Source organism: Phasianus colchicus, chromosome Z (genome assembly GCF_987193195.1).
Source record: "Phasianus colchicus chromosome Z, bPhaCol1.hap1.1, whole genome shotgun sequence".
NCBI classification, from domain to species: domain Eukaryota; kingdom Metazoa; phylum Chordata; class Aves; order Galliformes; family Phasianidae; genus Phasianus; species Phasianus colchicus.
In genome coordinates, this window is record NC_143476.1 from 24135491 (window position 1) to 24159359 (window position 23869).

The window sequence follows — 23869 nt, forward strand, 5'->3', positions numbered from 1 at the left end:
GAGTACATCAACACAACCTTTTTTTCTCTCTGCTATCCAGTCCACCAGAGCTAGTAACTGTTCCATATTCACTTTAGCTAAAAACTATTTTAAAATCAATGAAATATTCATCACTTTTGGCAATGGCGCAATCCGTGAAAGCCAAAGCAAAACAAAGCTCATAAAGTCCAGAAAACATCAATCTATAAAACAAACAAAAACTTACATGTGAAGCAAACATCATAGATTATTATTATTTTTTAAATTAACAACAGTGCCATGCAACCTATGGCTTTCTCACCTAATGAAAGCATCACAGACCTTCTGGTAACTCACCTATCAGAATCTTCTTTCCAAGTACTGTCATTTGATTTTTAGTCAAGGATGTCTGAAATTCTATGCAGTTACAGCAGACAAAAGATTCTACTGAAAGCTGTCTCTTGTCTGTCTGAAAAGCTGCAATATCTTCACAAAAGTGCCCACTTTCCAGTCAGTCCTGATAGACCTAAGATATTAGATGCTGATTTCCCTCTGAAGTCAGAGAGAAGCAGTAACATGCTAAGACTGATTTATCTCCAAAAGTAAATACTACATGATGTGCTACCAGGCAGGAAGTGTATACTCCAGCACTGTACTTCTCACTAGAATCTTTCCAAACTAATGGGTCACTGCAACAGCCTTTTACAGAGCAGGCCAGACCTTGAGAAGAAATGCACAAGCACATACAGTTTATGTTCCTAAGATTGCTTGAATCAAAATCCTCATATGAAGTAGTAACTTCCACAAACTGCCAGAACATTTTTTCTTTTTATGCATTTGACACAACAGTGAAAACTCCAATTGAGAATACATTCTTATCAGAAAATGTTCAGTTATTAGAGCAGACAATAAACATAAACCACTTTTTGTCCTGTAGAAAGAGCACTTATCTGATGCACACATTTTTTGACTTTGTAGTGTATTTAGTTTACAGCATCTTTTCATTATATCTAACGTTACAAACTTAAATTGTGTTACTTCATGCCAGGTATACATCAATAAGGCTTGCTGTGCCTTTTAAGCCATGGGAAGATTACTTGGTTAGCCTCACACATGCCTCATATCCAGATATTTAGAATGAAGAAATACCTCATGCCACAAGTCTAAGAGAAGAAATTTTTCAGGTGCACCTTTAAGGAAAAAGTATTTATAGAACCTGGTGGTTCCACCAAAATAAGAACACAGGATTTCTTACCTGCATAGGTATCGTGGAGGGTTTGGGAGGTCTTTGACCATGTAACACTCTCCCCCATTTACACAGAAGGCTTTCTGCTTTATGTCACATTTTGTGAGATGACTTGTCCCGGTTGTAGACGTGGAAGTGGCTGCAAAAGACAAGAGAGAAAATTCAGATGAGAATGGCTTAAACTTTCCTACTGTCTGGTAAGTGTATTTGTATGTGAGGGAAGAGGTAAGTCCAGGGTGGATCTGACATGTCAGTGAACTCTCTTATCTACTGCCCCCACAAGTATTAGACACCATTTTTTGCTGATAAACGCACCAAGCGGGGTTCAAATGCATACCTCAGGGAGGTATCCCACACCCAGCCTATGGGGAAGGCAGCATTTCTCTAGATCCAGTCCATCAAACAACCTTTGATTTCTGCAACACTCAGGTATACTTTATTAAATTAGACTGTATGACTTACATGCAGTTATTTAAATTGTGTGAATAGTTCAAGTGATTTTCATTAAAGCCATGTGACTGCAAAACTGCTTCTGTGAGCATGGTTAAACGTAAGTCAGGCATACGGCTGCTAGGCTACTGCTGCAGACACCCAAGTCACAATCTCTGGTGCAGTAACACCACAGTTTGGATATGTTTTACTCTAAATACTACCAAAAGGGGGTAGTATTTAGAGCTTCTAGCATGGATGCTGGTCATTTCCCAACTCAGGAACCATACCACTGATGGGTTATGTGACTTGTGGCAAATCATTCAGGTTTGATTCACAATTTAGTGGTAAGGCTCTCTCCACAGCCCACACAAAGCCACTCACCTTATCCTCCCAGCAGGTGGGATAAACACCCCATTATTGTGTCATCTCTCCACACTGACTGCAGAGCAAGCTTAAGGCCTTGAGAATTTTCCCTAATTTCTGAATGGCTAAAACTAACTGACGTCACTGTCTGCCATCTATTAAAGACGGAGGTGATTTCTGTATGGTCTTTGTTTGTCTGGGTCCAGACTTACAGAATTAAGAAATTTTCTTACAGTTTTAAACAAATCCTAGTTTTATTATTTCTGAAATATAGCTTCTGCCCTGAGGCGAAATGATGATTTAATCTACTGGAGCTGACTAGAAAGCTGCAAATGCCTACACAAAAGTTGTGTGATAGTCAAAGCATTTTCCAACACAAAAGCACCCAAGAGGCGTGTTTGTGCTACATGATGCATCACTTTCTACCATTTGCCTCAAACACAGAATCCAAAGAAAACATGCTTTTAATAGATTGGCTATTAGCAAGCATCACTTATGCATTTTGAGTTATTTCTGAGAATAAGGATGAAGTAGTCCCTGCCACATTTGTTTTTCATGCATTTCTCGTTATCTTACAAGGTGAACTGCATTTTTGGAATTCTGCACTTGGGAGAACAGGCCGCTGTGGCGGGCACCATCTCTTCAATGGTTTAGCTATCTTGTTTCAATGAGATATGAGTTTCCAATATATTTAAATTCCTCGCTATTGCTCCATCCAAATCCTGTCTGCCTGTACAGACATTGCCTCTCATCCTTTTCTCTACTTTGCCATCCATCACCGTATGCCAGCCTCTTTTTATGTTTTCTACAATGCCCTGTTTGTATGGGGTGTTTTCCTCCAACAGGCTGACAGGGCTCCAAAAAAAGCCCTTCCAAAACTCAAGTTCTCTCTGCTTCTCACCCTTGTAGCCACCCATTGTGTCATATCTCACTAGATCCTCATCTAGACTGTGGCCTAATGAAATGCAAGCATGAAGTACTCAATCCTCAGAATAACACATTCCTTTCTCCTGGCTCCTCGAAGCATGATGTATAACCTCTCAGACCAGGATAAATTTATACCTTGTCTACAAGCAGGAAAAGGGGTCATGTTTTAAAAGTAGTCTGATACTCTTTCAACTAGCCTGGGTTGAACAAGACTTTGTTGACAAAAGGCTGGCCAACACAATTGCCATCAGCTCAGCGGTGAAGGATTGTCTATGCCTTAAATCCGTGGGTTGACCACATCCTTGACACAAATCTTAGGCTGGGTAATTCATCTTATGGAGGAGCCTTTCCTTCTTCACTGGCTTAGAAAAACCCTAGAAACCCTAGATTACTTGCTCAAAAGGAGATGTCTGACATGACACGATATGGCGTAACATGAACACAGGTATGATGAAACCTGGGTGAGTGAATTCCATCTGTACAGTAAGAAACATGAGTTGTAACAGGTGAACTCACTTTTAAACTTATCCGTACTCACAGCACATGCTTAACTGTGTCCTTTCACTTCGTTAAAATATTAGAGAGACAAACACTCTGAGGATGTCCTTGAACTTGGAAAGCTAACGCATTGATTTGGGAGGAAAAAAAACCCCACAATACTGTCTGCAGTGTTTCTGCCAAAAACCCATATTGCTATGCTGCTGGCTAATGGAATGTTTGAAATTGAATTATGAAGGTAGATACAGCAGCAAGTGGGCTTGTAGCTATCTATAATTGTCTTCTCTGTCTTGCTTACAGCTTTTCTTTAAGCAGAAGTTCAATCAACTTCAGATCACTGTGTAGTTTCAAAGTAACAGTTATTTCCAAGCTGATGTCAGTGAGCTTGGGATAACAGCAATTGCTCTGAACTGATTACAAGAGATGGGAATAATCTGCAGCTCTCAGAAAATCCCATGATACAAAGGCTTTACACGTATTTGTGAGGAGTGCCTCTACCCTTCATTTTTGGCATCACACGTTCAAAACTGTCGTATAAATCTTGCACAATAATTTTCTCTGCATTACTGATCCACTAGCACCACAGTCCCAATCTGCCTGAGCTTCGTAACTGCATGGGATGAGGGGAGGAAAAAAGTCCCCAGTGAGAATTAATTCTAGTATTAGTTTTTCTTTGCAAAGAATGCATAGTTTTTATGGCATAAAGCCAGCATTCAGTGTACTCACTGTAAGTCTATTTTGCAAATTAAACAAGAAACACTAACTGTGGTTTTGGGTTTCACTGAAAGCCACATAACGGAAGAAATGTGGTGTTTGGGAGCAGGTGTTCATCAGAGCCCATTTCATACAGCCCATAACTACTCCTAAAACAGTGCATTTCCATAGTTCTGTAGCAGACAGGGGCTTGGAGAACATATATTGGGAATGACCTGCAGGGGTGAGGTAAAGCACAGCTGCAGACCACATATCTCTGCGTTGTTCTTTATCCACCTAGCCAAAATTCATACCTCCTTTCTCTTCTGTAATGCTTCCTTCAGCTATACAAGTAAAAACTAGCAAAGCTGGTATGTTCTGCTGTTCTGTACCAAACCCCTAACTAACACTTAAAGGGTAAATTACAGGCTAGAATGAAATTTGAAAATGTCATGCGTAAGTTAACATCTAAAAGCAGTGCATTCTCTCTCTCTCTCTCTCTCTCTCTCTCTCTCTCTCTCTCTCTCTCTCTCTCTTCTTTTTTTCCCTAAATGCAGAAATGCCATCCTTAAAAAGCAACTGCAGGCAGTTTGAATAAAGTCTCTGCTAATACAAATATTCACCTAGCAGTGAAGAATAATGAGATCTGCTCCCACCTAAGAGAACTGCCCAAAGCTTTTAAGGAAAAGAGAAACAGCTATAGCATCTTTTAAAAAGTACTCTGAAACATGAACTATTGCTGTACAACTAACTTAAGATTATTTCACATCAGGCAGACATCACTTCACACAATTCTGAGCTTACCTGGGGGATCTCTGACCCGTTTCTGTTCTGAAATAGATAAATGCATTCTCTTTCTCTATCTTGCTTTCCAAAGACCCCCTCTGAAATACAGTGGCTATAGCAGTGGACTCCCAGGCTTAGATTCTGGAAGGAGTCCTAAGGGATCTCTGAGTACAGACTGAGAAGGAACAACTTTGCAACCTAAACAGAATAGAATCCATGCCTCCTTGAATTGAGTTTCTGCAAAGCTGGTGTAAACTCAGAGGACACACTCAAAGCCCCACAAGGTGACAAATGAGATGCTTATGACCAAAGGTAGATGAAGTCAAGTGTCATCTGCAGACAAAGGAATGTTTGCCATTCTCACTGGAAGGCCACATATAAATGTGCTACCTCAGTGGACTGCAGACAGAAGCCCTTCCAGTCTCATTTTATGAACAAAAAAAGAACAGAATACTAGGCAGGAATAAAACATACTCCTGCTTGTTCCTGTTTTCTGAAACTAAGGGTAGAGCAAAGCTTACTTGTAGTTCATAGCAACGAAAGCGTTACTATGATGAAACCCATGAAAGAAACTCAGGAAAAAAATTCTAAACTCTATTGGAGGCATTTCTGGTCCATTTCATAAGGCTGCTCAGAATTTTTCACATTGCTTTGATGATGCAATACATTGGCTGTTATAAACTCTCTGTTGAACCCAGTTATTATTTTTTTTTAGCCTCAGTCCTCAGAAACAACATGCACTAAAACAGATTCCTTGGACCTTCACATGAGATCATTCAAGAAGCCTGCTGTTTTGCCAGAAGCTGGAACTGAGCACTTGTAAGTTAGGGGAATTACTCTCTGGGCTTCAGACAACGCTTTCTTACTCCGGCACTATCTCTATAAAGATCAGAACCAGCAAGAAGGAAACAGGAAATTGCTGGGTCTGCAAGATAGAAACTTCAGGAAAGGCTGAGAGCATATAAACTCTTGCTGAACCACAGCAGTATGTCCTCCTTCTCTCTATGAGTCCTGAATCAGATTCAGCAGTGGCTTCCCCTCATGAATCCAAGCTTAGCAAAGCAAAGCAAAGCAAAAAAATAACAACAACAACCCCAACAACCCCTTCCCCACCCCACCCCCCCCCCCCAAAAAAAAAGAAACCAACACCCAAAAACCAGAAAAACAAAAGGCAGACACTTATTTCACTGCACCAGATCACTTCCTCCCTGATAGGCCAGCAGACTGACCTAGTTGGCAGGCTCGTGACAGTAAGACCTGCACAGCGTCTGGCTCACCACAGAGGGTCGAGAGGTGACACATGCACACATGCTAAAGGCAGCCTGACAAGGAAAAATCTTTGTTTGCTTCATGTAATTTTGAGATGGGAGAAAAGATGGACAGAGATGCACACAGCTCACAAGCTGTCTGTGAGGTAACACAATTACTGCTCTGAACACAAGCACTGGGTGGGATGCAAGTTTGTCTTTCCTAGCAAGTGCATGTGCACACTGCATTCCGTTTTTTTGTTTTTGTTTTTGTTTTTGTTTTTAGAAAAGGGAAGGGAATGTGGATTGTGTAAGAGAACAAGGGTGCAAAGAGAGACGTGGTTAAAACTGGGCTCCCAGACAAAGCATGTTTTTCCATTGCCATGAAGGATGTCAACTTCCACCTTTGGTCAACGCGATAAGGGTCTGCAAGATGTCTGGAAGAGCCTGTGGAAAATATTCCCCACCCAGGGAGGGCAGACATGAGTGGCGAAACAGGAGGCAGTGACAGGCTAGGGGGTACTGAGAGGAAAGTATGTGTGTGGCAGGAATGGGCAGCATGAAATGGAAAGAGGACGCAGAGGAAATGTGCATAGAAGGAACCAGTGCAGGAAAAACAGGCCTAAAACCAGGAATGATGAACTGACAGATAGATAGGGGAAAGTCTTTGCTACTGGGGGATTCTTGAATATCCCTGAAACTGCCAGAAATGAGTGAGGGGGTCTGAAAATTTACAGACCTTAGATTAAAGGAGATGGCAGATAAGGGACTGAATGTTACTGTCACGATAACAAACTTTATCTTATGTGGTGCTGCACTGGAGAGCATCCCACAATGAGGAAAAGCCTGGGTGGCCAACTAGCCATAGTGAAATAGTCCTGGCTCACGTTGAGAGGCTGCATGCTGCGCTTCTCCATGGTCTCTGTGCACCAAGGTTAGGTAAGTAACCCACTGGGCTAGAAATTCAGGACAGCTTCATGAACGTCCTCAGGCATGCAGTGCCTGCCCTGTGCCTCACACTGAGACCCTGTTTGTAAGGGGTATAAGGGAAACAAATGCAAGTACATTCTCACATGTTAATTCATATTCCGTGGAAACCTTTGCATCATCCATGACAGCAGTAATTCCTAGAAAATCAAATAACCCCATGAAAATGTTGTGAGTTTGGAGCAATATTTCTCCTCTCTTATGAGATGGAAGTGTTCACCCGTGAGATCAGGCAGGGTGGTATACTGAGATGGTGGAGAGATGGCTGGCACCTCTCCTTCCCAAATAAGCAGATTATTTCATACATCATGAAGAATAAGATACAGAGGTACTGACCTAATAGAGAGGCTGATAGGAAAATGAAATGGACTTAACTAGTAAACCAGGGAATCTTGGCTTTTTTTCTGAAGTCTCAAATGCTATACACAGTAGTGACATTCATATCAAGATATGAAGAACATCATTTCTGCTTAGACCAAACAACTGTACACATTGCTTTTAACTAAAGAAGATTTTTAATTAAAAAAAATGAAGAACTTTGACAAAACCAAAAGGACAGACACAAAGCCTATCATAATTATTAAGACAATTGCCTTCACAGAACTGTGCAAGAATCCTTAAGGTGTCCTAGGGCCTGTCAGCTGTCCAAATCCAACTGCAGGTTTTGCATGGCCTTGGAATGCAAAATCTGGATTTTTCCCTTCTCTGGCCAACATTTGACACTTTCCTTGCATGTCAGCCACGGAGTTCACTAATGCTACAAATCACATTCAATCACTGAAACAAAAGATCTAACTCTCACTAGTTAGTTCAAGTAGCAGGGCTGTCTACCCACTCCTGACAGTTACTGTGGCAGAAGACTGTATTACAGGTTCTGCCTGTCACCATGAAGTTTGTCCTGATTAGTACGTAGCAATACTGCATATTTCCTTATCACATCGAGTATTTAAATACTTAAATCCCATTATAACATTGTGACTCAAAATCTGTTCTTGTTCCTCTTTTCTCTATAAAGATTTTTCTTATTAATTCCAAGTAGTACAATTATACCTCTGCAGATAAGTGCATCGTCTCTCCACTTCTCAGCCCTATCTACTCACAGAAATGCAGGGACTGTAAAGACTATTCAACAACTTATGAAAAGAATCCAGCAAGCTTTCAAGCACAAATGATATTTCATGCAAAGTCAATTTGATAATCCTATATTGCCAGGAACCCTACTTCAGGAAAGTATTTCAGCAAGAATTTACTTAAAACTGAGCGTGTATGCTCAAATTCAAGAGAGCACCCAAGCACCTGCTTAATTTAAAGTCACATCAGCTTCCATGCTTTTTCTTGTTATCTTTAAAAAGTTTTACTGGAAAAGAATGAATTTCAGCACCGTGCCTTAAGTGTTCGGATTAGTTAAAAGAAAAAATTGTCCACTAAAATGTCCCAGGTCTGCAAAAGGGATCTGTGTCTGCAGCCTCTGCCTGAGTATTTCTGAAAGTCCAGTCCGAATGTTCAAGCAGGCATTAATCTGTCTTCTGTTGCATACTCTGCAGAGAAGAACATTTACTAGTTTACTAATTGCAGAATTAAACATGCTTTAATTGATTTTGAAGCCTATCTGCAGAGTTGTTAAGAGTATGCCCCTCTACTCCTTCCAAGTCCCAAATCATCTAATACTCTCCTTCTTCAGCAGCCCTTTGCTTCATAGGGGATATGATAGCCCTGAGGAGTAACATCTCAGTCTCTTTAACCACTCTCTTTAATCCACTTCAGGATTCAGGAGAGGTACAGCGGAGTAGCAGGGATTAGCCCTTCCTGTGTAACAAGAGCTTTTGGTATATACTCTTTGAAATACAGATTGGAGTAGAAATACACCTCCATTTCTGAGCGAAAGATATGGCAAATGCAACTTCACTCCGAAAACACAAAAGATTTCTCACAAGTTGCCAAGTATCTCTTAGACATCTATAATAAGAAAGCATTACTAGAAAAGTCGTCCAATAGGACAGGCAAATATGGGAGATAAGTACGAACAGTAACACTTATCACAGACACTCTCCTTCTTAATGCACTGAAGTTTGAATGTATTTGTCAGAATTACTTTGATTTTTTTTTTTTTTTTTTTGACGTGCTTTACAAATCAAAACAAGTTCTGAGATACAATCATCAACTATTCAATTTGAAAAAGGTGTGAGAAACTGTTAGAAAGAACTACTGGGTCTCCTATGCAGGTTTTGCTGGAGGAGTCAGCTTCCTGGTCTGTTACAGAGTTACTCACTGAGACCAAGGAGAAAAATCTTCTGTGGGTGGTGCACAAGCAATTTTCACTCTGCTATCCGCCAACACAGTCATGGGACTGCCTTTTCTGAAAAACACAGACTTCACATTTTCCTGCTTGGAATTTCTCTCTCCAGAGGACAGCGGTAGAGAACAACATTAGCAGGTGCTTTGCTTACAGCGAGATCCTCTAGACTCTGCAAGTAGGGCACTTTTATAGCAAACTGTCAAAGCACTTGAGATTCCTATCAAAGAAAGTGCTTTCTACGGCAGAGGAAACTAGTTCCATATAGGAAGTATGAAACTGTGAAACTAGCCTGAAATAAATGTGGAAATTATTTATTTATTTATTTATTTATCTACTTATTTTCTGAACTGCAGGCTGTAGGTCTAAGTGAGACTTAACTCCAATAGACTTCAAAGGATGGCGCAAACTGTTAGCAGCCACAGCTTTATTGGCCACTAACTCAGACTGTCTCCAGTATAAGCTACCTGTAATTACTGCCCCCTCTGCCCAGGACCTCTCTGAATGGCTGTGGAAGCCAGCTAGCTCACAAGCACAGCAATGGTCTGGAAGACAGTGCCTAGGCAGGATCTCCATCAATATCTAGCTTTCATGACAGCTCAACTACTTCCAGAAACTGTGCCTTTCTGTTTACATAGAATCATAGAATAATAGAGTAGCTTGAGTTGGAAGGAACCTTAAAGGCCATTTAATCCAACTTCTCTGCAGTGAACAGGGACACCTACATCTAGATCAGGTGCTCAGAGCCCCATCCAGCCTGACCTTGAGAGTCTCTGGGGGGGTGGCATCCATCACCTCTCTGGACAACCTGTGCCAGTGCCTCATAGAATAGAATCACAGAATTATAGAATCACCAAGGTTGGAAACGACTTCTAAAATCATCCAGTCCAACTGACCGCCTGTTTTGAGGGAGATCACATGGCATGTGCTAGGGGATCAGGCCTGGGCAGAATGGGTTCATGAAAGGTAGGTTCTCCTTCAGTTCCTCAAAGGTCCTTGCCCTTCTTATTGTAAAAAACTTCTTCCTTATATCCGACCTAACTATCCCCTAGTTTGCTTTGAAACCATTTCCCCTTGTCCCATCAGAACAGACCCTACTTGTATTGATAGTGAAGGGTTTTGAAGTGGATTCACTTGGAAAGGGAAAAGATTATTAACAATTATCTAATTTCAAGGCTTTTCTGAGGCAGGTACTGAGCTACTGTTGTGTCACGTTGCACAAGTCCTAACTGACAGAGTAGGAGAGTTAGTGTTTGCTCATGAGCCTCTCCATTTGTAGTGAGAGGTGTACAGCACTTTACCTTGGGCTCACTGGCCACGTGCCATGGCAAAACCACAGATTACTGTAGAATCATTGGGTGCTGTCCTTAATATCTGCAATCAGCTCAGTCTTATAAAAATAAACAGCAGTATATTTGTTGCAGTAGGGAGGGCTGCCTTCCATCTATCAACAGCACTGGTTTATGTGGCACTTTATTTTATTTACCTGCTAACCTTATTTTATTCATCTGCAATTTCTTCACTGAAGCTATATGTTAATGTACTGATATACTGACTGTCATCTAATTGGTACCTGATCTCAAAAAATGTCATAGAGGACTATGCGATAAACATGTGATTGTGTCAGACAGTTTTGAAATGTTTATGAAAATGTTGTTGTTGTTTTTTTTTCACTTTAAGAGAAGTACATTAAAACAAGCATAATGTTATTTTTCTACTCACTAAAAAAGTCTGGTATGAAAAAACACAACATGTAGAAAAATAAAATGTGTTTGTGTTGAGACTAAATGGCACATTTCCTCCAGCAGTTAATTTCTACAGTCTGGTTATAAATCTGTCAAAAATCAGATTTATAATGAAATGCCATCAGATTGCTGTGCTAATGGAGTCACTGGCATACTCATGTATTTGTGCAGACACAGACCTACAAAAGCAATGGATCTGTAGGAATGAGAAAAGGTCCAGCTCCCTGAGTGGGAGTCTCCCTCTTTGCAAGAGGCAATGTCAGATTGAAGGAGAGCTTGCAGTCCTATCTTACTTTCAGCAGAAAGCCAACTTCTTTGTTTCATTGAGAGAGGATGTGTGGCAATACTGCACATATAGTCACTTATTGTCCTTCTAGTCATATCAGGAAAAAAAATCTGACCAAAAAAATCTCACCCTGTTGAAGCTCTCTTTTCAGTGTAAATAATTCTTGCTATGCCAGTGCCATTCTTGGTCCTCACTCTTCAGCTAAGAAGGGGCTCTTTGTTAATATCAATTGTTTCTGTTACTGTAAAGACAGCACAGATGCTACTGTGTACTAATGTCAAGGAGAACACTAGCCAGAAATGCAGAGAGTTAATGGGACATGTAAAGATCAAGAAGTTACACAGAGGTGGTGATACCATTAAACATCAAGAATACCAAAGAACAAAGGTAAATTCTGCATCTTGACAACCAAGATTTTCTGCTCCACAAGGATGCTCCACAAAAGAGAAATTGCTAAGTAAAGGCGTCCTGCCTGTCCTGTCTGTGTAAACTGCCATCCACAGTCCCACAGAGGAGATCCCAAGGGCTGCCCCTATCATACTGTCTGACAGCAAAACATCTCAGCCAAAAAAATTAACGAAGTCCAAATGACAACCCTAGCCTGATGGAGCTAGATGGGGATTCTACCTTTTAGAATGTGTTTCACATACCATGTTTTTTGGGCAGATGTGTCAGTCTTTTCCACTTTAGATCTCAAGTGAGGAACAAAGACAAATTCCTGAAGTCCCCAGAACAAGACAATCATTTAGTACAGAACAGTGAGAGAGAAAGATATCAAGTGCTCAAGGTAAAAGCATTAGGAAAATATTTGACAGAAGCAGTGCGAGAGCTCTTCTGAATTTATGGAAGTTGTAGGCTTAGCATTTATTTTAAAATGTTGTCCCGCAGCATGAGCCAAAGCAAGAAGAATCATGGGTTATGACATTCAAGAGCCCTGAGTCAAGCCCTCAGAATCTCAAGATAATTTTAGAAAGAGAACAGCAGAATGATGTAAAACATTCTGCTCATATACTCAGTGTTTTTGCTGGTTTCTTGCTTCCCAGCCTTTGAGCTTATGCAGTATTGCAAACTAAGACATTAGGCTTTTTCCTTTTCATTTCATGTGAAAGCTAAAATGTAGCTTGAAGAAAGAAACAAAATGCTGTAGGAATTATGCTAACATTGCATGCTGCTAGCTCTGCAACAGCATTTTACTGGAGTCTGAGAAATGGCGCAATCTGCTGCAAAAACTGCCTTTAAGTATGGTTTTCACAGGATCCTCAGCTGCTGTACCCAGAGTGAAATGCAAGGAACAAATTACCTACCACTACCCATGGGAAGTGGTGATAATTTCAGAAACAACTCATTTTTCCTGTCCGAGGGATATTTAGACTATGTTGAGCCTTTCTACAGGACCAAAGTCATTGGCTGATTTTCTCTGGGGCTGAGGGGCATGTGGAGGAAAGGAGTCAAGTGCCAGCCTGACATTTACAGGCCTCGTGGCTGTAGCCTCGTGGCTATGGCCCTATGGCAAGTGCCCCTAATGTGCCAGCTCCCTGTGCCACAAGTGCTAATGGAACAAGCACATCCCTCTGTCCTCTCCACAGTCTCTCCTGCCCATTTGCATCATTACACATTAAGTAAGGTCCATAGGATGGAGGCTTGTGAAGGTAAAATAATAAAAGTAATTCTAGCCTAAGCCCAGCCTGTATAAGTGCTGTCTTCCACAGTATGCATTTCCTCAATGGAAAATATTTCAAGGTCAATGCAGACAAGACGGTATTTGAGTATCTCAGGGCAAAACGGTGATTTTCATTTTCTTTGAGGTATTCTGTTACAGCCAAGCAAAGCTGACTTACTATCTTTTTCAACTTCCCTGTTAAATCAGAAGCTCATGTCACCCTTCCCCTCTCTTTATCTAGTGAGGATGTATCAAGCTGTAGCCCAATATGTAGTATGAAAGCCGTCTGCTTTATTTAACCTTGGTCAGCAGGACAACAAAAAGCATGAATGATGAATACTGCTGTGGCGGTTGTATTTGGTTTGGAGAGTACACTAATTAGCACCCTCAATTTACCCAACACATCTTGCTTCATTCCACCAAAACCTTGTTTTTTCCTTACCTGAAGTCACAATGTAATGGTAGTAATGACTCAAAGAGAATCCACCAATGAAATACGCAAGGAGTTTGACTTAAAACTGATTAAATAGAAGTCTTGGCTTGGTAGTATGCCAGTGATGGGCTCCGTTACAGTTTCTGTGCAATCTTTTACTCTCCCAGCACTGTAGCAATTGACCCTGTGTGCCATTAATTTCTATAGCATTTATGAAACTCACCGAGTGGGATGAAATTGCATTTTACTGTGCAAGGAGTCTGCTTTCAGAGAAAAGGGCAAATGGGCCAGGAGGATTTATCTGCCACAGTCACTTATGACTTGATTGAAATGAGAAAGCGATCCCACTGAGAAACAGAGAGTGGGTCATTCTCCTCACGGATGTTTTTCACATGATTTATCTGGTTTTATTTACATGCATAATGAAGAGTGTTTCTTTGAGCACCGTCTTTTGTTAATGCTCCTAAGGCTTAGAGTAGTTATTTGAATTAAACAGACTGTGGCTGTCCGAAAGGAAATTAATGAATTTGAGCATAGACAAAAATCTTCCATCTTAGGTAGGGATGCAAGCAAAGATTATACAATCAGTATAGCTTAAAACATGCACATTTGGGGAAAAGTATTCTGAATCAGTGTATGGTAGCTCTATATAAAGAACTGACTTATATCATGGATAATAAAATCAAATGAAGTCTAATGTGAAATATATTTGCTTAACTTCTGACAGTAAGACTTCTTTTTTTGTTTTGGTTTGTTAGATTTGTGCAGTCTTTCAGAAATATGCTGCAAGGGATTCTTCCTACATTACTGATGCTGATCAGAATAAATTTGAGTATCAAAGAGATATCCAGATAATGTTATAAAAAATAAAATGAAAAAATCTTTCATGCATTTTACAAAACTCGAAGTTCAAAGAGCCTGATGACCATACTAAACAATTTTGTGCTCTCAAAAGCATGAAGAACATTTTACATTTTGAAAGAATTATTTCCCCAAAATGAGTAATGAAAACTAAAGAGAAGATTTCAAGAAATCAGTAGGTATCTGTTAATATGGATATATACTATTTTAAGAAGGATTTGAAAGAAGCTGGAAAAAAAAGATAGATCTATATTTAGAATATATTTCTCTATTTCAATGGAAAATAATTTTAATTCTACCAGTCACAGTGAAAACAATAAGAATTTTGTTCCTAATTGTGATTAAATATACTACATGAAAGTCTTTTAAAAAGAGAAAAAAATGCTTTGAACTGAATAATTATCAGAATAGATTAGATTTTCAAAAAATACAGCTCCTGTGTGGTGTGTGCCCCACATGTGTCTATCATAGCTCTGCAGTACATGCTGTTGGTGACATGGATTCTTATTGGAGAGAGCAAAATTAAACATGTCTGAAAAGTAACGATAGTTATTTGTCAAGAAATTGTACAGAAAATGCTTTCTGTTTTTACTCATTTTGTGCTCAGTTGGGATAGCCCAACTGGACCCAAGTGGTTCCTCTGCAGATAAAATATATAAGCATGATAAACAGCAGTAAATAAACTACTGGTTTTGGGTGGAGCAGTTCAAGACCCCTTGAGTTGGCCTGCTCTTCAGACAGGCTGGGCTAATAATCCATGAAGGCTGACCTGAAGCAGGGACTCTGAGAATGGAAGTACCCAAAAGACTCAGAAGTTTCTTTCTAAAATCTGAGTTTAAATGCCACAGCGTGAGCTCTTAGTGCAATTACCCTGAGTCTGTCTTCTTGTAACTGAGATCAGTGTTTGGCCTCAAGTCAATAGCAGACACATTTTATAAATGAGTGAGAACAGGATGCCATTCATTACCTTCCATCTTTCACACATATTCTGGTGGAGTGTGTCACATCAGAGAAATAAATGGAAGAGGTTATCGCTTTGAGATAAAAATGGGAAAAAAACAAGTTTCAGGGATTTCGTCTTTGGCTTTATAATAGTCTGCAATTTGTCATCTACACTCTGTTTCTAGAGGCTGAAAAAGAATTACAGCTGCCTAAAATGATGCTTCTCCTGACTCCTACAGAGCAGAAGTCCAAGCCTGGCTCTCACTGTTGCAGCAGTGGTCCTACAGATCACAGTATTTTCCCCTTTTCTATTCAGATATCTTTTGCCTTCCCTGCAAACAGCTCATTCCAGACTGTGCCAGACCAGCAACCCTGTCTGTCTGAGCCTTCTTTCCTCAGCATCTTCCTTCCCTCTCATCCTCCACATAGCCTGCAATATCAGTTTTTCTGCCCACCCTGGTTTACATCACTGTCCTTGCAAGACATAAGGCCAGCAAGGATGATGTGGAGCTCCAGAATCACCAGACTTGGATGAATGCAGCCTGCTGTCCCACATGCTAGTGCTGTGCATGGCAGCAACTCACTTGTTGGGCTCGAGAAGGTGCAGATGCATAAAACTTTCCTTTGAACAATATGAACAGGGCTGTCCTCTTGCCTTATCTCATGGCACACATTTTTCTGGAGGGCAGGAGAAGTCTAATCCAGTTGACTAATGGAGGTTCAGGGGTTTTTGCACAGGAGCAACTCTGACACAGTAACCAGAGACATCAGTAATTGCATCCCCTGCATTTTCTAGTGTGCCTGGCTTCTCTCCTAGACTGCTCTCAACAGACAGGTCTATTATATTTTGATGCAAAACATGCTCTTGGTGTTAAATAAAGGGTCACAAAGGGAAGCTTAGTCCAATACGAAGTCTTTTAAAGTGTTTTTGAAGTCAGTCATCCATTTTGCTGGGACTTCAGCAGCCTAATTGTTTGTGGGTTTTTTCTTTCCTTTCCTTTTTTTGTTTTTGTTTTTCCTAATATAGAAGTCATTGTTTTGCACCAAAACTTGGAGATTCAAATTACTTGTTGGTTTCCTTTCCACAGCCCTGGACTAGGTTTCCCTGGATTTTCAGTAGAGTCAATCAGTAACAGGAAGATCGTGAGAGGAAACTACCAAGAAATAAAGGGCAAGAAAAGTGATACAATTATCAGAGCTAAATCACCTGCCAAACCAACCTATCCCTATCCCTATCCCTATCCCTATCCCTATCCCTATCCCTATCCCTATCCCTATCCCTATCCCTATCCCTATCCCTATCCCTATCACCAGTCAAAGAATTAAGGAATGTGAAGTAAGAAATCTACTTTTCCAGTTTGCTAAATAATAACGGTAATTAACATTTGGGCTTCAACACTGTACAAAACTGTAGTCCAGACAGACATTTCTTAAGTGCCTAGAAAAACTCTGCCTAGAGTCATGTCTCAGCGAGCAGCTCAGAGATGCTGGTCCTGCTGCTTTCGGTGATGAAAAGCAGTTAACAGGACTGCAGCAGTTTCATCACTACTATCTTTCCAGTTGCAAAACTTTTCCGTATTTCTAAATATAACACTGTTCCTCCTTAAAAGACTTGGGGCACAATTTACTTGGGGCAGTGTCATTTCTGCAGCCACTAGGCTCATGAGGGGACACACCATTAGCCAGGGTCAGGTATCCTTTATTTTTCAAAAAGATCTATGTAAGCAGTACCCTTACATTCTTTTCTATATATATATTTTTAGAAGGCTGTATCTTTTCTTTTGCAAAGAATATGGTAATCTTTTTTCTTAGAATATAGTATTCTTTTCCCAGAATATAGTAAAAGTAATACCCAGAACAAACAAACATGTAACCAGACGATTGTCTGCCTTGATCATCTTAGAGAAGGCAGGCTTTAAAACAATGAAGGCAGAATAATCAAGTGAAATTTTGAAGTTGGTCACATGCTTTCTGGTCAGTGACAGGAAGCAGAGAGTGTATGGTAACTTAAATACCTGAAGAAATTATTTGCTCATGGAATTAGGTATAGAAGATACTTACACATGTAACAAAGAATGAGTAGGTAGAAGACACATCTCTGACCATTTATAGCATGTCTGTAATTCTGTTTTGTTTTTTTTTTTTTAATAATTTCCTAAGGAGTATGTTCAGCCATTAATCTTACAACCAATATGTAAAACAGACTGCACTGCAGTGCTGTAAGTACTTCTGTTTTGAAGGGTCATCAAGCCCTGAAAAGGAAAAGACATACACAGGGAAGAAAAATGTGCGTATGGATCCCAAGACTTACAGATCCTCAGATCCTTTGCATGTGATTGTTATTTTTGTCCCTTGGAGCATTAAAACTAAACTGTTTGGTCTACTGCCTACTTCCAGGTGGACATTCAACCATGTGAAATCACACATCACATACAATTCCCTATTCCCTGCTCATAAATCTGGATCAATCCCATCATTCTTTAGAATCAGCACACTACTACTACTACAAAAAAAAAAAAAAAAAAAGCACAATTTCAAACGTGATGCGAATTTTCCAAAATTCACCATTACTCTTAATTCTGTTTGTACCTATATATTTATTCCATTAAGCCATGTCACCATATAGTACATTTTTCACAGGTGCTGAGTACGAAAAGTTTTCACTGAAATCAGAGGGACTGGCAGGAGCTTGTTACTTTTGTTAATTAATCTATTACAAATTTTTCAGACTTCCATTCAAAACAGAGATGTGAGCATTTCTCATTGCAGCTGTTTTCAGGGAAGGATCTGAGATTTATGAGATGTGGAAATCTGATGGCAAGCTTCCAAAGGTTTTGAGGCCCTGACGCTAAGCTCTGGAACTGACAGGTTTTGTGTAACTGAGCTGATCAATGAATTTGGACAAATGAACATTTGGGTATTCAACGGCAATAAATGAATCCACCCTGATCTTTGTGAAATAAACATTGTACTATCTTGACAGCTCTTCCTTTTTCTCCCTCCTTTCCTTCTGATTTCCATGCAGCTTCAGCTCACTGAGGTGATTCTAAAGATGTTTTGTTGCAGCTACAGCACATCCCGACTCTGGAATGTTAAGAAAAAGGAGCCTTTTCTAAGGTTCCCATGAGGATGCAGAGGCTTTATGCTGTGATTGCTGTCAGAGTTCCATTTTCCAACTTGTTAACAGGCCCACAAAAAGCCCTCCTTATGACTGCATGCACTTAATTCAGATTAGACCAAATCTGGGCCTAATCTCCTCTACTGCAGTGGACAAACTGCCTTTGAAGGTACTGGATTCTGAAGAGAAGGAAGAAATTTTCCTGCCATGTGCAATAGATGGGATACTGCTAGAGCCAGATGAGACAGTGGCTGAGACAACCTCATTCCTCCTGGGTAGCAGCAGAAGCAGATGAAACTACATCCTTCCTCCACTCACCTTCCCATTATCATGTGCCTCTGTGGAGATGCCCTAAAAGTGCTGAACAAGTGTGGTGGAGGCTATGGTGGAAGGGAAGCTCAAAGAGAGAAGATGCCAATTCCTCCACGCACAAAGAGCATCCAGTGCTGGCCCCAGGCCCTGTGGGGAGGGAATTATGCTTATGATATAGCTCTAGAGCCTTTCTCCTACTCCTCTTACAGACAAAGGCCTCAGAAGAAAACGCATATGGGAATTCCCTTTCCTGACCCTGGGTACCTTTGCATACAGTGCTAAGACATTTCATCAGCAGCAAAAGGGGAAGGACAACAGTTCCTACATGGACAATGGGAGATCTTTGTGCAAGGACACTGCTGGGACCAGCTTGTAGAGTGTTGTGCAAGCACCTGATGTTGTCTTTCGGAAGACGGCTCAACAGGCAGAGCAGAAGTGGTTCGCTTAGGCAAAGGGGGCCATACAGCAAAGGTGGACTAATGGCACTCTGGTGAGCTCACCACAACCTTCCTAAATCAAACTCCAGGTATGCCTCCACCAGCTGCAAGAAACTCTGAAACCATCTGGATTCACTGTTAAAATGCTGGCTGTTAAGGGTGAATAAACACAAGCTCTTCTGCTGAGAAAAAACAACTTTTCAGACCTGTTACAATGGACTTCTAAGAGAAAAAATAATTTTATTTAAGGATTTCAGGGGCTTCAGTTTGCCTCATTTGTCCTGCATAAAACAGATGAAAGATAGCAAACTGGTTAACTTCAAAAGGGCAGAAGCCCAGTGCCCAGAGTGCCAGGTGTCTCTGAGCTACCCAGCCCTGCTATGCAGAAATAGAGGCAACAATAACCAGAATCCAAAAGTTTATTGACTCAACTGTCTTTTACTCCTGATCTAATAACAAACCTGATTCAGCTGCAAGAAGCCATCAGCTGATATATAGGAGGACATCACTCCTGTGCTGCCAAGGTAGAATACAGGTAGTGTTGTATCAGCTGACATAGAACACAGTCACAGCCAGAGCATCAGTGGGGCAACAAAAAAAAAGGTCTGACATATTAGTCCCAAAACATTGAAGCAAAGCAGTGGGACATCTAGTCCATTATTTGTTTTATTCTTCCTAGCTTCTGAATATCTGAAACTCGAGGAAGTTAAAAACCTGGGGCTGAGGCAGGGAGGGGGGAATGGGAGAAAACATAGCTGTGGTTGCCTTAACGGGTGTTAACTGTGCTGTGCAAACAATGTCTAACTGAGCAACACCAGAGTGGGTTCAATGCCCTCCTAATTCTCAGGCTTCCATTGGCAGAAGCTGTCACAGTCAGCATACAGAACTGTCTATTCTATTGCTGGCTTTTTCAGAAGAGTACAGAAGCATTAGAAGTATATAGATTCATATAAAGGAAAAACACAGATACATATAAAAGGAAAAATTCCTGAAAGGACCAATGTACTTCAAGATTATGAGCAAGATGGCCATAAATCACAAGTATATGTCAGAATTGCACTGGAGGTACCATTTGTCTCACTGTGTTACTGTACCATTTGTTTCACTCTGCTTAGACTATCTACTTCAGATTCTGTCTATTAGAAGGTTTTCTGTGTTATGTTTAATTTGTCCTTCTTAGTCTCTCTGCTTTACTTTCTGAGATCATATGTTCCATGTGTTGATAAGACACACTGAAAGTTTTCTCCTCTGATCTGAAAAACTGTTTAAAAACCACAAGCAAGAAGAGCACAATATTTAAAAATAAAAATAAAAACAAACAATCAAAAAGCTATCTCTTGTTACAGCATCCAAAATAGGCTATTTGATATCAGTTGCAGACAGTCTCAGTCCAGCAGAGTAAAAAGGGAACAGTGTAAAAGATCTGTGCTATTATATTCAAAAACCTGGAAAGCCTGGAGTTAGGCTGCAACAAATGGGCAAGAATGCCTCATTTTTACGTTGTCAACACTTATTAGTATCTGGAGAAACAGTGAGCATTTCTCATTCAAATCCACCTGTAAAGAGTCAGGTTTCAAGCTTTAACATCTTGCCTGTTTCATTTTTTAGAATGAAAGTCTAGTTGCATCTGTTCCTGTCCTGGACCCACACTGTTGGGAGCAAACCCACTCATTGTTATCAGTACGGGGCCAGGCTGTAATCATCCAGAGAGACTTGTATTTCCTGAGAAGAAGACAAGCATGATGGGAGGAGAGCACAGTAATGGAAAGCACAGTCCTTTTTGGAGCACAGTTTGTGACACAGGCATCATCAGCTTCCACCCCAGCTGGGGCTGTTCTCCCTGCTAATCTGGAGCCCTGGGTACCCAGGACTGCTCTCTGGGTGTCAAGGGATGTTCATTAGTAGTAATACAACCCCTTCAATCTGGAGCACTGAGTTAGTGTCTGAGTCTCACTGCTCCCCCCAGACCACTTTCTGCCCCATTACTTCAGTAGTGCACCTGCAGGAAGGAAGGTTGGAAATAGAAGACATGTCAGTGAGGTCTGAGCATCACCTGGCAGTAAAAATGTAGACTGGCCCTGGAGGAGGACTGCCATTATTATCCACCCCTGCAGTTTCCCTCTTCTGCTCAGTGGGCTGCCCTGCCACCTTCAGAAGACCCTCTGCTCTGCAAGGGCTGGCGAACAAGGTACCAGGTAGATCTAGGAGGTCCTCCTGCTTGTCTGCTGTGAGACTGAAGGTGAAAAAGGTCTGCGCTATTGTGGTGCATTTCTGTCTGTCTGGAAGCATCTGGCTGGTTGCCATTGGAAAGCTGCCATTTTTGCCTTGTGATGCTGTCGAGTGGCCTGGAGGACCCCAGTATGCTTGGTTTCTGATAACCAGATAGGTTAGCCAGAGACTCCATCTATCTAGCTCCCTAGCTAAAATGTTTCCTTCTGCTGACCTGTCTCATCTGCATTGTTTCCTGGACTGTGTGAGAGAAATCTCCCTCTTCAGCTATGGGCCTTGGCCTATATTCTTGTTTTGGTGAAGAACTGGAATCTGGATAGATATTGCTGCTTGTGCCATTACCACACAAATAGTTCCAACAAGAAAAACCAATGGTTTCCTTGAGCAATTCCAAGGCTTTCATGACAATCTCATGCACAGAAAGCAAATCCACCAAAGCATCATTCTGATTTCAATCCAATGATTTCCCGTGGCAACAAGATCAACTGTTTAACTACTACTGATCAGCTTTTACCCCATCAAACAGTGTGACCAAGCCTTTGTGTCAGTGTAAAAAGGGAGCAGAATCTCCTGCTGACCTTCTCAAGTCCATTTTTAATATCATACTCTTCCCATTATGTCCCCCCAAATCCTTCAGCTCCAATCTCACGATAAACACGGAGAGTTTTTCCAAGCTGCTTGCTGTTTCAACTCCTTGCTGGATCCCTGTCTACTTCTGCTATTCCATTCACAAAATGAAGCAGCAGGCAGCACTCCATCAAAAATGTACCACCAATTTATATGAAGGCATTGCAACATTTTCCCTATAGCTTTCCCATTCTGATTCATACATTTCATAATATACGTAGTTGGTCCTTGAGCACAACAGGGTATGCAGAAGAGCTCCTTGTTTGGATTTAAAAAAAAAACAAAAATAATACTGAACTGAGGTACAAGTGGAATAAGCCATTCCTATTTCAAAAATGCCTGCAACACAAGTGTAGACTCACCCCAAAGGGACTTAGAATCCAAAGTGACTGGACCAAATTAAAGTTCAGAAGCAAGGATAGATAGAGAGACAGTAGTAGAGGCAGGGAAAATGCTTGTGAGTCCTGAACAAAGACCAAGACTGTGAATGAGCAGTGTGGCTCTGGATTTCTCCCTGGGAAACGGACAGTTGGGCTGGTTACATTTCTGTCCTGTGTCAGCTCAGACAGGCTAACATAACGGAAAGGGAACTGACACAGAGGGCTGTTGGAATAGATCTGCCTCCATGGTCTGTTTTTCTGCATCCAGCCTACCTTTTTCACAGTCCCCTAAGAGGCTGTTTTCTTTTTTTTCTTTTTCTTATTTTTTTTCCCTGAATCATGTATTAATTTCCAGTTCTGTCCAGTGTGAATCATGAGAAATAGTTCCATTCCACACACTCTCCTCTAACAGATCTGTACAAATACTGTCACGCACAAGACACTGAAATTTTGACTGACCTACTTGTGGCCAAGGTTTAACTTTCAGCAAGGAAATAAGCAATGCCTTTGATCCAAAAGTTTCAAGGAGAAAAGCAGGAGAAAACAAAGATAAAGCCAACTAGTTATCACTGAAAGGCATAACAGACTACACAATATATTTTTTCAGAGTAGAGGGAAAGGATTAAATGGGAAACTCTTAACTTATGTTCCTCATTCCAGAAGTCTCAGGGATTCCTTATGGATGGTCTGGGTTACAAATAGGTATTTATCTTGTTCTTTGTTGTTTGTTTCTTTGTCATTTTCTTATTGACACCTCTGGCCCCAGAACAGCCACTAGATAGGAAACTACTGGAGATGCTTTAACAAACTTTCTTACTCAAAGTGACAATTCCCCAGGAATCTGATTCATGCCATATATGATACTGAAGTGAAAAAGAGATCCTTGATTTCTTCCCTCCCACATTTCCAACATTGATTTTCTAATCTGTTTCCATCTATGCCTTATTCAGAATAGAATACTTCCAGTAGTGATAACATCCTCTCTCTAGCTTTAAGAAGAGATTGCTTTGCCTTTAGAAAGCGGAATTTGAACAAAACAGAAGAAAATTAGCTTGACTTTGACCTTCATTGGAAATCAAATCTTGTAGCAGTAAAGAATCAAATAATAAAACGGAGACAGACTTTTCCAAAGATCTTATAGCAGCCACTTTCCACTACTGGGACCCATTTTCAGATGCAATCCAACTCCCACTCTGACTCCTCTGTGGGCGCAGTTGTTCATAGAAGGTAACCTTTTCCACTGTCCAAAGTGAAGTTCTCAATGCTGACCCATGCATCATTAGCCACTTCCTTTGAGCAAGCTCTTTGCTAACAGGTTTAACTACAAATGGAGGTTGCAAGCTCGTCTTTGATAGCTGGAGGAAAAGTTTGAGATTGTCTACGCTTGCTGCTGCAGTGCTGATTGCAGC

The 23869-nt window shown here is 40.8% G+C and overlaps 1 protein-coding gene across 7 annotated transcripts in view; it reads right to left on the reverse strand.

Annotated features, from left to right (window-relative positions):
- The window catches only part of NRG1 (neuregulin 1), a 448079-nt gene that overhangs the window by 25629 nt on the left and 398581 nt on the right, over nucleotides 1-23869 (reverse strand). For all 7 annotated transcript variants that reach the window (XM_090131419.1, XM_031609379.2, XM_031609381.2 and 4 more), the window contains one exon: nucleotides 1214-1343. In XM_090131419.1, the coding sequence (XP_089987545.1) occupies nucleotides 1214-1343 (130 nt within the window). The remainder of the gene's footprint in view (nucleotides 1-1213; nucleotides 1344-23869) is intronic.